Source organism: Eumetopias jubatus, unplaced genomic scaffold (assembly GCF_037043125.1).
Source record: "Eumetopias jubatus isolate StellerSeaLion01/CBP00866 unplaced genomic scaffold, mEumJub1_p1.0 scaffold_9, whole genome shotgun sequence".
Taxonomy (NCBI): Eukaryota; Metazoa; Chordata; class Mammalia; order Carnivora; family Otariidae; genus Eumetopias; species Eumetopias jubatus.
The window spans coordinates 97,049,776-97,063,296 of NW_028274815.1; the positions used below are offsets into that span (position 1 = coordinate 97,049,776).

General features: G+C 42.3%; 1 protein-coding gene across 1 annotated transcript in view; it reads left to right on the top strand.

Moving 5' to 3' along the window:
* The window catches only part of DZANK1 (double zinc ribbon and ankyrin repeat domains 1), a 68,254-nt gene that overhangs the window by 38,836 nt on the left and 15,897 nt on the right, over positions 1-13,521 (top strand). Inside the window, exons 8-11 of the mRNA XM_028112948.2 lie at positions 2,539-2,652; positions 9,153-9,245; positions 11,841-11,963; positions 12,997-13,161. Of these exons, the coding sequence (XP_027968749.1) occupies positions 2,539-2,652; positions 9,153-9,245; positions 11,841-11,963; positions 12,997-13,161 (495 nt within the window). The remainder of the gene's footprint in view (positions 1-2,538; positions 2,653-9,152; positions 9,246-11,840; positions 11,964-12,996; positions 13,162-13,521) is intronic.

Below are 13,521 nucleotides of genomic sequence, written 5' to 3' on the forward strand. Positions count from 1 at the left end.
TGCTTTCAGGATTTTCTCTTTGTCTCTGAGACTCGTAAGTTTTACTATTAGATGTCAGGGTGTTGACCTATTATTATTGATTTTGAGAGGGGTTCTCTGTGCCTCCTGGATTTTGATGCCTGTTTCCTTCCTCACATTAGGGAAGTTCTCTGCTATAATTTGCTCCAATATACCTTCTGCCCCTCTCTCTCTCTCTTCTTCTTCTGGGATCCCAATTATTCTAATGTTGTTTCGTCTTCTCGTATCACTTATCTCTCGAATTCTGCCCTCGTGATCCTGTAGTTGTTTCTCTCTCTTTTTCTCAGCCTCTTTATTTTCCATCATTTGGTCTTCTCTATCGCTGATTCTCTCTTCTGCCTCATTTATCCTAGCATTTAGTGCCCCCATTTTTGATTGCACCTCATCAATAGCCTTTTTGATTTCGATTTGGTTAGATTTTAGTTCTTTTATTTCTCCAGAAAGAGTTTCTCTAATAACTTCCACGCTTTTTTCAAGCCCAGCTAGTATCTTTAAAGTCATGATTCTGAACTCTAGGTCCGACATCATACTAATGTCCGTATTGAGTAGGTCCCTGGCTGACGGTACTACCTCTTGTTCTTTTTGCTGAGGTGATTTCTTTCGTCTTGTCATTTTGTCCAGAGGAGAATAGATGAATGAGAGAACAAAATGCTAACAGGTTTACAATGTCTCCAGCAAATATACTGTATACAAATCAGAAAAGACCTGGAACCAGGGGAAAAGAAAGGGAAAGAAAGAAAAAAGAAAGAGAAAAAGAAAAAAAAAAAAGAAAAAAAGATAAAAACAAAAACAAAACAATACAAAAAAAGCAGAATATGATCAAATATGATCAGGCTAGTGCATAGATCGGTGCCACACACTAGATTTTGGGCGTATTATGGTCTGTTAGAAAAAAGTGCCTCCTAAAATTTTAAAGGAAGAAAGACATATATGTACAAAATAAGGGTTGATACAATGAAGGGATGGAAGATGACTGTAAAGATGAAAATTATAAAAGATTTTATAAAAGGACTTGGTAAGATAAGTTGTTTGAAAAAAGAAAGAAGATTTAAGAAAAAAAAAAAGGAAAAAGGGAGAGAATGTGATCAGGCAGGAGACTAGAACAAAGCCATACACTAGTGATTTAGGGTATATTTTGATCTGTTAGAAGAAACTGTACCTTAAAATTTTAAAGAGAGAACAACTTATATATATATGCCAAAAATAAGGGTAACTACTATGAAGGGATAAAATATGACTCTAAAAATGAAAAATAAAAAAAATTTTTTTTTTTAAAAAAGGGATTGATAAGATGTTGGTTGAAAAAGGGAAAAAGAAAAATAAAAAAAAACAGTCAACAAAAATTAACTTTGATGAAATAATGAATCATGGTAAAAAAAAAAAAAAGCCATGAATCTATGTGCAGTATTCCCCTAGCGCTGGAGTTCTCCTGTTCTCCTTGATCGATCAACTTGGTCTTGGCTTGCTGGCTGTTTGTGCTGATCTTCTGGGGGAGGGGCCTGTTGCTGTGGTTTCCAAATGTCTTTGCCGGAGGCGGAATTGCCCCGCCCTTGTCGGTCCGGGCTAAGGAAGCTGCTCCGGTTTGCTCTCAGGAGCTTTTGTTCCCTGCAAGCTCTCGGTACAGCTTTGGAGGACCAGGGCAGAAATGGTGGCCTCCCAATCTCCACCCGGAGGAGCTGAGAACTCGGGGCCCCGCTCCTCAGTGCGCCCCCAGAGAAAAGCAGTCACTTCCGTGTCCCCGGTCTCCGGCCGCACTCCGTGCTCACCCGGCCTGTGACCGAGCATTGCTATCTCTGGCACCTGACCCCGTGTGGAGTCTCCAAACCCAGCAGATCCCTGCAGTGCGTTCCCGCACCGCTCCTCCCCGGGAAGGAAGGGGAGTCTCCCCGGATCTGCTGCTTGTTGGGTCCCTGCTGGGGGGGCCGTGCCCCGACTGGGCCGCAGATCACAGTTTATGGCAACCCCGAGCTGAGAGCCTGCGACTCTGCTCCGTCTCTGCAGCCGGCTTCCCCGCTCTGATACCTGGGAGCTCTGGCGCACTCAGGCACCCCCGGTCTCTCTGTGACCCCAAGGGTCCTGAGACCACACTGTTCCGGGAGGATTCCACCCCCCGCTTAGCCACTGCAGCGACGTCCCTCCGCCGAGCCAACTTCTAAAAGGTCCGATTTTGTGCTCCGCGGCTCTATCACTTGCCAGAAGCGGCCGGCGGAGGCCCCTCCCCCGCCGTCTGTCCTCCCGAATATCGCCTGATTCACTTCTCCATACGCCCTACCTTCCAGTAAGTGGTCGCTTCTCTGTTCAGAGAGTTGTTGCTACTCTCCTGTTCGATCTCCTGTTGAGTTCGTAGGTGTTCAGAATGGTTTGATCCCTATTCAGCTGAATTCCTGAGACCAGACGAAATCTAGGTCTCCTACTCCTCCGCCATCTTGCTCCGCCTCAAAGCAAATTAAATCTTATATTCGAAGATCTACTTATACCTTCAGGTTTTGCATCCCAAGACAAACCTCTTTCTTTGTGCAGATGGGCTTATGTGCAGAGTGTGGAAACATGGTGCCCATGAACACTCCCATCTGTGTGGTGTGTGAGGCCTCTCTTATCCTACAGCTGCAGCCACAGGCCAGCCTCCGCTTGAAGGTAATGAAATGTGATTCTGTAAAAACATGAATAAAATATATAGAAAGTGATATGTAAGCCATTAAATGTCTTCAGCTGATGCAGTTGGTGAACAACTGATAAACTAATATCTGTGAACAAAATCCACTCTAATTTTTGGGAAGGCATGCTGCCCAAGAATTTTACCTGGCAGTAGGATCTATAATTGTTAAGAGAGATACATAGAAATGTGTTCCCTACACATGGATTTGGAGGGCAAAATGCATACAACTAACTTAGACAGTTTTTTACCTTATATATTTAAACTTCAACATTGCAATTAATATTGCAGTTAAGAACTTTTCATCTTGTCCTTAAAGTTGTTTTATGTTTTATTTGATTATGGATCTCTGTTATGTAGAAAAGAATGATTATAGCCGGTCACATGGATGAAAAAGTTAAGTATCAAAAAAAAAGAAAAAGAAAAATTTAAGTATCATCATCATATATATTCAGAAAACATTGCTAGACAATGTCATACCAAGAAAATATTTTTGGTAGAATCATTGAATGTACAACTGTATCTTTTCCCCATTTTTCAGTTTACAGGCCCATTCACTTCCTCTTTAATCTCAAGTAAGTGTCACTAAAGGAAAAATAGATTTAGAATTTGAGACATAAAAAAGCAAGAGTTTTTAGTAATAAGGGATTTAATGTACAACTGGAACTGTAATACTCCTAAAATGACTTTGTGGATTTTCATATGAGCAACCTGTATTGAAGTTTATGAGAGAAAGGGGACATCCACTTTTTCTTTTACCTCCAAGCTCCCCTTCACTCTGAAAGGTTTTTAAGTATTCCAAACAATGTAAGCCTTCAGAAATGAGACTTTGAAGAACTGGCCAGGCCAGGATCAGGTAGATGAAAATTTACTAATTGTTTTGTTAGATGGATGGAGCAGGGAGTGGTATGAGCCTGAGGAATAGTCTCTGGACACCCACTTTAGGGTTCCTTGAATAGGGACGATCGGGGGAAGGGGTCTGAGGAAGGAGTGGTCTCTAGGCCCGGCCTCTAGAATTCACAGGCACTCGGGCCTAGTCTGGCATCCCTCATGATGGTGCAGCCATGAACCTTCCTTCAGCTTCACTTTATTTCTCTGGGTTCTGCCTTACACCTCGAGTGTGAACCCTCAGGTACTGAGGGGATTTTTCAAAGACACCTTTGATGTGACTTTTCCCAGCATGCTGCTTCCTGGACCACTCTCTGGGCCTCTGCACCTGGACTCTCCCTGGACTCTGATCCCTAGACCCACTGCCCCTGATCCTGCCCACACTTGCAGTAGTGGAGGTAGCAGTCTGGTGGGTGGGTGGGGCCACAGAGGAAGAATTCACTAACTCTTATCAGGGGCTGGGGCCAGGGAAAGCTTTGGAAATGGAGTGTCATCTGATGGATATTGTGGGAGGCACAAGCACTTGCCAGATGGGGAAGGAATGGGGCAAAGAAAAGTTGCTCATGTGTATGTGTGGGAGGTCAGGGGGAGAGGGTGTTCCAGGAAGATGTACAGAGACTGGAAACTTTGTAAGCAGTTTGGTTTTGCTGAGTGGCAGAAATGCTGGAGATGCTGTGGGCTGTGCAAGATGGCGCCTTCTCTACTGTACTTAGCAGCTCCGATTTCTCCCAGTGCACCCTGAACGGTTGAAAGCAGGGACAGGATTTAATCAGACTTGATTTTTTAGACTTTTATCACCATGACATCTGATGTTGAAGGGAAATGCCTGATGCCTGATATTTATGGCCAATCAGTATTGCTGCTTCTACTCACAGAAGGACACCTGTTTGGAAACCCTGGGCTGAGAATCTTTATCCCAGTGGCTTTCCCAGGTCTTACATGGGGATAGATTTTTAGATAACATTCTCACCCAGAGAGGCACCTCCGAGGTCAGTGGGAACACCTGTTGTTCACAGAAGCCAACAGACTTACCTTCCCCAAGGCACCAGCAGGGCCTGCTGAAGACCTTCCTTGCTGTTTCTATGTTGGTCTCCCTCTCACTGCACATAGGGTACAAAGCACCATCCATCCTCTTCCTACCAACCACTGGTGCAGACTTATCTTCTGTTGATTTATTTTTTTAAAAAAGATTTATTTATTTATTTATTTGAAAGAGAGAGAGAATGAGAGAGAGAGAGAGCACATGAGACGGGGAAGGGTCAGAGGGAGAAGCAGACTCCCCGCCGAGCAGGGAGCCCGATGCGGGACTTGATCCCGGAACTCCAGGATCATGACCTGAGCTGAAGGCAGTCGCTTAACCAACTGAGCCACCCAGGCACCCTCTTCTGTTGATTTAAAGGCCATGTCAAAGCTGAGGAATTTTGCTCTATCAGATATATATTTCTTTGCTGCCAGGATTGGAAGCTATAGTAGCAGAAGTTTCTCCTTTTACTCTCTGGCACAGGTGCCTGTATTTAAGGAGAAAAGAGGATTTTGCACTTTCAAAAATTTTCTAATTTTTTGTAACAAGTGAAATAGTCCTAAAGATATACAAAGAGGTGCGTAATTTCCCCACCCACCTCTATTTCTATCCTCCTAAAATAACTGATGATAGTGAATATCCTTCTGTGTATTTTTCTGGATGCACAGAAACATGCATATGTATTCACACATTTAGATTTGGTTTTGTTTTGGGTTTTATTTATATTTTTAAAAGATTTATTTATTTATTTGAGAGAGAAAGAGAGAGCACGTGTGAGTGAAGGGGAGGAGCAGAGGGAGAGGGAGAGTGAGAGAGAGAATCTCGAGCAGACTCCCTGCAGAGCAAGGAGCCCGAGGCAGGGCTCAGTCTCACCACCCCAAGATCATGACCTGAGCTGAAACCAAGAGTTGGACGCTCAACCGACCGAGCCACCCAGGTGTCCCAAGTTTTGTTTTGGTTTTTAAACAAATGTATTCCACTGGCCATTTTCTAAAGTTGGAAATTAATTTGAGCATCTCTCATTTCACAAGAACACATGAATTCTCCTTTACCAAGAGATCATCAATTTCATTTGGGCTCTAACTAGCACATATAGTATACCCCCAGGTCTCCAGTCATATTGGGTTCCTAGAATCTGACAGGCTTAGGGCTGGGATCCTCTTGAAGTCATTACTGAAAAAGATCTGATTATTCACGTGACTGGGGCAATTACCTCCTTATGAGACTCCTGCCTCTCACACAGTGATTTGGGGCTAAAGCCAGTGTAACCACAACTCTGCATCAAGCAGAACTTTAGCTTGGTAACTTACAAAATCCACTTTGAGATGAAGTTTGCAATGACCTACTACATTTTCCACACTTCATTTTGTCAGAGCTTATCATTTGAGAGATTAGAAAATTGTTCTCATGTCCCAACTACTCTGTAAGGAAAAATGTTACCCCAATAACTAAGTTGGGTCCACTAAATTGCTTAGAACCATTCAACTAGACACACTGCAAATGCTATGGATGAGGTAGCAAATGAGGGTATTTTTTATTTTATTTTATTTATTTATTTGACAGAGAGAGAGACAGCGAGAGAGGGAACACAAGCAGGGGGAGTTGGAGAGGGAGACTTAGGCTTCCCACTGAGCAGGGAGGCCAATGCGGAGCCTGATCCCAGGACCCTGGGATCATGACCTGAGCCGAAGGCAGATGCTCAACGACTGAGTCACCCAAGCGCCCCAGCATATGAGGGTATTGACTTTTTTTTTTTAAAGATTTTATTTATTTATTTGAAAGAGAGAGGTCGAGAGAGAGCACAAGGTGGGGGGCAGAGAGAGAAGCAGACTTCCCGCTGAGCAGGGAACCAGACATGGGGCTCAATCCTAGGACCCCGGAATCACAACCTGAGCCAAAGGCAGATGCTTAACTGACTGAGCCACCTAGGTGCCAGAGGGTAATGACTTTTTAAAAAAAGGTCCTCATCACAGATGTTTAGCATCTTCTTTAAGGTAGTCTGATAGTGGCCTCAATCTCAGGTCATCCCTGTGGACATCTATGAGTGTAGTGATTGTGACGTAAAATTTTTTCTATCTGTGGGTCATGGTCACTGCTCTTCAAGGAAGTAAGCCATGACATGGTGTCAAAAAGTCACCAACAAAACCATTAGAAATGCCTGTTGGCCAAGAAGGCTGTGTTTACTGGACTTGAAACAGTATGTAGACTGCCATTTTGACTGTCTTGATAGTATCTCAGAAGAGAGAAGGCAGGGAAAGGTGTTTATAGGGTTTTAGTGATGCATTTGGGTGATTTTTTTAAAAAGAGAGTTTGACAAGAGTGAATCCTAAGGTCAGTTATGGACTTTGGGTGATAATGATATGTCCATGTGGGTTCACTGGTTGTACCGACAGTACCATCCTGGTATGGGATGTCAGCATTCGGGGAGATTGTGTATGTGTGGGAACAGGGAGTAAGTATATGGGAACTCCCTGTAATTTCTGCTCAGTTTTGATATAAACCTAGAACTGCTCTAGAAAATGAAGTTTATTAGTTAAAAAAAATTTAAAAGGGAGTTTTGCAAGGCAGGATTGGGATAGGGCAGAGTTAGGTTGGATCGGGCAAAGTTATGACATGCTAGCTTTAAAAATAGTTTATTTAAATAAAATTTTAAAATATTTAAATAAAAAATTTAATAATTTATTTAAATAAAAATTTTAGCCACTGGGTGGCTCAGTCGGTTAAGCATCTGACTCTTGATTTCAACTCAGATCTGATCTCAGGGTGGTGAGATTGAGCCCTGCGTCAGGCTCTGTGCTATGTGTGGAGTCTTCTTAAGATTCTCTCTCTCCCTCTGCCCCCCACCCCTGCTCTCTCTCTCTCTCTCTCAAAATAAATAAATAAATAAAAATTTTATATGTTTAAGGTGATGATGTTTTAGTATACATGTACATAGTGAAATGACTACTGCAGTCAAGCTAATTAATATATCCATCTTTGTATACTGGAAATTTGCTGAGAGTAGATTTTAGGTGTTCTCACTACATGTGCATGCGAACACACATGTGCATGCACACACACACGCACACACACATAGAAATATTAACGATGTGCGGATATACTAATTTTGGATTGTGGGACCTGCCAGCATGAGGATCCTGAGGTAAGCTGTTGGACTGAAAAGTAAGCAGCCTTACTGGTTTATAGTCTTTCCAGAATATTTCCTGCAGCAAACAGCTTTGTTATTTTTGTTTGATCTCAGTATTTTTTATAACACAGGGACAGGAAATTTGACTCACTTCTCAAGGAGTGTCTTGAGTGTCACCAGATCTTTTCTGAGTCTCCAGGAAGACCACAGTCCTAAATCTCACAGAAAAGCTCTGGCAGTTGCAGATTATGCTACAGAGACTTTAAGCAACTTTGAAGAATGCTGGAACCAGGGAGTGTCAGGATCCACAGAGAGCGAGTCTGTGATATTCTGATATTTTGAATAGCAGTCAGTCAGCCATTTGCACTTTAGGAGTTCTTTGAGTTGCAAGAACTTGGAGTCTTCTACTTGGTTTAATTTCACTTGGAGTGAAATTAACCAGACTTGGAAAGGCCAGGGACCTCATAGCCTACCTAGTGGCATTGGAACTACAATCCTGGGAGTTGGACTTTCTCTTGATCATCTTCTTTGCCTCTACAGCTTCAGAACACATGGTGTCAGTTTCAGGACACCTGGGAAATGTAGGCACTGGAGTAGAAAGGAACACTGAGTGTCACTGATAAGTGAAGGGGATAGTATCCTGATAGTGCAGAATAGTCCAGCGACTGAACAGGTTTTAGCAAACCTCTAATAGTTGAACTCTAGTAGACTATTTTAATATTCCTTCCTCCCTTCCTCCCTTCCTCCCTTCCTCCCTTCCTCCCTTCCTCCCTTCCTTCTCTCCCTCCCTCCCTCCCTCCCTCCCTCCCTCCCTCCCTCCCTCCCTCCTTCCTTCCTTCCTTCCTTCCTTCCTTCCTTCCTTCCTTCCTTCCTTCCTTCCTCTCTTTATTGCTACTTATCCTCAGTTTCCTAACTTGGAAAGTTGTACTTACCATTTATTTTCTAAGACAGTCTTTTCATTTTTGCATTTCTGAGTGAGAAACTATAGAGCAAACCTAAATTCATTAACATGAAGCCCCATGGGCTGTTTACAAGATGACTTGTAAACACATAGATAAGCTTTTGCTAGTCTTGGACTTTTCTGTTTATTGTTCAAGCCATGAGATGAAGACCCTACCATCATGTTTTCCACTGGGGAGAAAAAAAGTAAATACTTATACATAATCAGTGCAAAATTTTTTATTTGCCTTTCTGAGACCAAATGAATACTTGTTTTCAGTTTGTTCATTTTGAGTTTTGTTTCTTTGGGCGGGGCGGGGGGGAGAGTTTCTTTTAAAATGATTTTTGTCTGACACTATGTTGTAATCATTCCTAAACCAATCCAGTTTCAGGGTCTGGGTGTTAAAATAGGGTCCATAGCTGGCTGATTGAAAAGACTGCTTGATGATTTCTTTGCACAGTTGTTTGCTCAGAGAAAAATATATTTCTCATTCTTTGTTTTCAAGGAGAAAGTAGTCTGCCGCACCTGTGGTACAGGGAATCCAGCTCACCTGAAATACTGTGTCACTTGTGAGGGGGCCCTGCCTTCATTTCAAGAGGTAGGTTGACAGCATGGACTAGGCGTCTATTTGGTGGCTGCTAAATGTCCAGTTTCAATAATAATGAAGAAATATAATCTGCAGAGGAGGGAAGAAGTAGGAGGTTGGAGAGACACACTGAAGGCAATATTTCTAAATGTGGAGAGGACTTTATATATTCACCAATACAAAATAGTTTTCAAAGTCTTAACTCAAGGGGGATTCAATAAAATCAGCAATTTCTAACAATTTCATTTAATAACTTTGCACAGAAGGCTGGTGGCAGCCAGCAGAGAAGTAGACCCACTTGTATTTCATTCACGGTCAGGTATGTCTTTACTGACTAGGCCATGCTGTTGTTTGAAATTGAGAACATGGTGGGTACCCACTTCTGGATTTTCTGCCAGCCTATTTGGAGTATTTAAAGTGAAGGAATAGGAGTACGTGCAACTGAAATTGACGTTATTACCTGTCAGGGATGTAGTTGTCTCTGGGTCTCACTTATCAGCAAAACTGTTTCAGGAAAAATTACAAAATTGAATTTGTTTTCAGGATTTGATTTCTCTTTGAATGGTGTATCAGAGTTTGGATGTCGCAATGAGAGTATATATCACTGAAGTGCCATAGAAGTAACAATGTGTACTCAGTCTGATAGCTTATGTCTTTTCTTTGTTTAGCAGCATTAATATGAATGGAATAAAATACCTTTTCTTTCTTTAAAGCAATGTTATGTTTAAAAAAATCCACTTGAACAGTAGATGCATTTATTTTTCTAAAAGATTTTATGTATTTATTTATTTGAGAGAGAGAGAGAGAGGGCATAAACGGGGGAGGAGCGGGGGGGGGGAGAGGGAAGGGGGAAAGAATCTCAAGAATACTCTGCTTTGAGCGCAGAGCCGGATGCAGGCTCAATCTCACAACCCTGAGATTATGACCTCAGCCAAAATCAAGAGTTGGATGCTTAACCAACCAACTGAGCCACTCAGGCACCCTGAACAGTAGATGCATTTTTTTAAAAAGATTTTATTTCTTTGACAGAGAGAGACACAGCGAGAGAGGGAACACAAGCAGGGGGAGTGGGAGAGGGAGAAGCAGGCTCCCTGCTGAGCAGAGAGCCCGACAGGGGGCTGGATCCCAGGACCCTGAGATCATGATCTGAGCCGAAGGCAGATGCTTAACGACTGAACCACCCAGGTGCCCCAACAGTAGATGCATTTAAATAAAAGATCTGAAGTCTTTATATTTAGAAACCCAAGTCAGCAAATTTTATATCAAAACCCTGTTGTAGCAGGAGGATACATTTGAAATTTAAGTCTGAAGCAAAAGTGTGGAAAGCATTTCTCTCTTGATTTGTCCCAAGGAGTCTCTCACTAATTGCACAGAAATGGGGTAAGGGTAAGCCTATACAAACAGAGATCTTTGTTCTATCTTTCTGGATAGATATCTGTTTTAGGATAACAAAACAGTCCCTGAAGTAAAACAGGATATAGCTAGGCAAATAAAGTTGACTAAAATATCAATCTTGGATGAAAAATGGTCCTTAGAAAACATCTTCCCTAGTGTGTACATTCTTAGTGTTGTGCGTGAGATATGTGTTGTTATCAATTGTATCAGTTATTCATTGATTCATTCATTCAGTAACCATTTGCATAACTCTGATGTGCCAAGGTTCAAGGTACTGTGTCAGTGGGGGAAAAATGTGAAGTATAGTCCTTTCTCTTAAAGAAATCAGGATCTAGTGGAAAGCAAGAGCAAGGAGGGAAGCTGACATATGGAGCCTGACCCTATGGTAAGCATCCCTCCATGTTTAATTGCCATGAACCATCTGAACCCTGCCTACAGACCTGTGAAGAGTGGAGAGGCTGCATGGAGCCATAGATAAAGGGCAGGCTTTAGAATCAGATGACCTGGGGTCAAATCTTGAGTCTTGCCTTCTCCATGCCTCGGTTTCCAACCTCTGTAAAACACAAGTAACGATGGCACCCACCTCACAGGTCTGTCCTGTGGTTTGATGCGAGGTTAGCAGGACAGTGCTCAGCACTATGTGCCTGCACATAGTAGGTGATCACATAGCAGTGACGAATACTCTCATCCTCATTTGTTCGATGAGAAAATCTCTTCATAGGCAATAAGGAAGTAGCAGGAATCCAGGCCTACCTCACAAAGTTTCAGAAATTCTCACGAAACAATTCTCTCTCTCTCTCCCTAAAATAAAATAATTCTTTTCATGTGTCAGGGGTGGAAAATAAATTCACATTTCCAGATGGAAACCAGAGCCCTAAAGGAAAGAAGATAAACCTCAGTTGTGACAGTCTGCTTACATTCTTTCTTTATAAATATCGTTATGGTAAATCAATGGTAGGCTTGCTATGTTTGGTATTAAAGATACTGAGGAATATCAAGATGCATGAGGCACCAGTTTCATCAACTTGTGGAATGTGTCTTCTTTGTACGAATTTATTAATTGGTGAAGTTCATCGTAGTTTTACTCTTTGGGGCAAAAATACCTTATTCCAGGGTTTGCAATGATTTGGAGCTTTTTTCCCCTGAATTCAGAGGGAGATTGCAGAATATAGTATTAATCTGCCTATTGATAAAAGCCATTGTGTTTCCCAGCCCATGCGCAGTGGAGATAAAGCCCCTCCTCTGCCCACTCAGAAAGGGGAGACCATTTCCTTCTCCAAGTGTGGTCGCAGGAACCGCCGGGAAGCTTGCTTCTGTGACTGGTGTGGATCCACGGTGGGTATTTTAAATCTGAGCTTCTTGGCGCCGAGGCCTCACCACCACCCTAGAGATGGACAGTTCCTCCTCTTCCCCTGCCTTGCAGAAATCACTTCTTCGGATTTGAGTACTAGCACCTATTTACCTAAGAATCTGGGGACAGAGATAATGGATTCTGTTAAATTGAGAAAGCTCTGTTATTGCTGTTTTGCTTTGCATTTCTTTGAGGTTAAACTTTTTCAATCATTTATTGACTCTTGGTATTTCTTCTTTTATGAATTGTCTTCTTATCTTTAGAGAGAGAGAGAGAGAGAAAGAGCACACCAGTGGGGGAGGGGCAGAGGGAGAGAGAGAGAATCCTCAAGCCGATTCCCCACTGAGCCCGGAGCCCGACATGGGGCTTGATCCCGGGACCCCAAGATCATGAACTGAGCTGAAATGAAGAGCCAGATGCTTAACCCACTGAGGCTTTACCAGGCACCCCTTACCTTTTTAATGAAACACTTAAAGTCATTTCTTTGAATAAGTGTCCCATGTAAATAATACAGCACGCTTCCTGTGAAGGATTAATCTCCCTTCTCATCCCAGGCCCACAGCGCCTATACCCAGAAGCAATCACCTAGTGTGTGTGTTCTTTGAGCCATTAAAAGCATTATTAAGTAAACTAGTAGTTTCATAGAAACACTAAATCTGTTCCTTTCACCTAGCAATGTACCTTGTTAGTAACTTCCTCATTCTTTTCAGTGGCTCTATAACATACTGCCATCTGTATGTATCATGATACATTTAAGCCATCCCCTATTGCTGGACATTTAGGTTGTTTTCCACTTATTTTCTCTAAAACCACAATCCTGCAGGGAATGGTCTTAAATATACTTCTTTGTGTACTTGTCCATCAGGAGAATAAGTTCTAGAAGGTAGACTTGCAGGATCAGGGGTATAGGCATATGTTATTTTGATGGCTGGGGATTGTATGGTATGAGAATAATTTACGTGGGAAAATTAGGACTCTAATATTTATGAAAGTGTAATAATATTTTCTGTCCTCTAGCCGGGCATTTCTGCTTGCTACTCTGTTTGCCCTAAATGTGGGGCCAGCAATCACCCATCTGCCCGATTCTGTGGTTCCTGTGGTATTTATGTGAAGTCCTTGGCAAGACTTAGCCTGGACAACAGCCTGGCTCTAGCTGCTGGAGAACTTGGCCCCTTTGCTGAGGTGAGGCCTCCATTGTAGGAAGCACTGGTGCCAGGAGGATGAGCTTAAGACTGAATTTGTTTCCTCCACCTTGTGGATCAACTCGGGGAAAGACAGCCGAAACATGTAGACCTTTCCTTTGGATTTTCAACTAGATGTGTAAATAAATTCGATCAATTTAGGCTTTAAACACTCGAGTGATTTCTTCAGAATTCAAAGATTTATCTATAGTAGATGGAGGTCTAATTGCATTTGCAAGACTAATATAAATAATGGAAATCAATACAATGTCATGAGGGAGAAATGGATTTAAAATACATGAGACAGGCATACTTTTTTTTTTTAAGATTTTATTTATTTATTTGAGAGACAGAGAGAGAG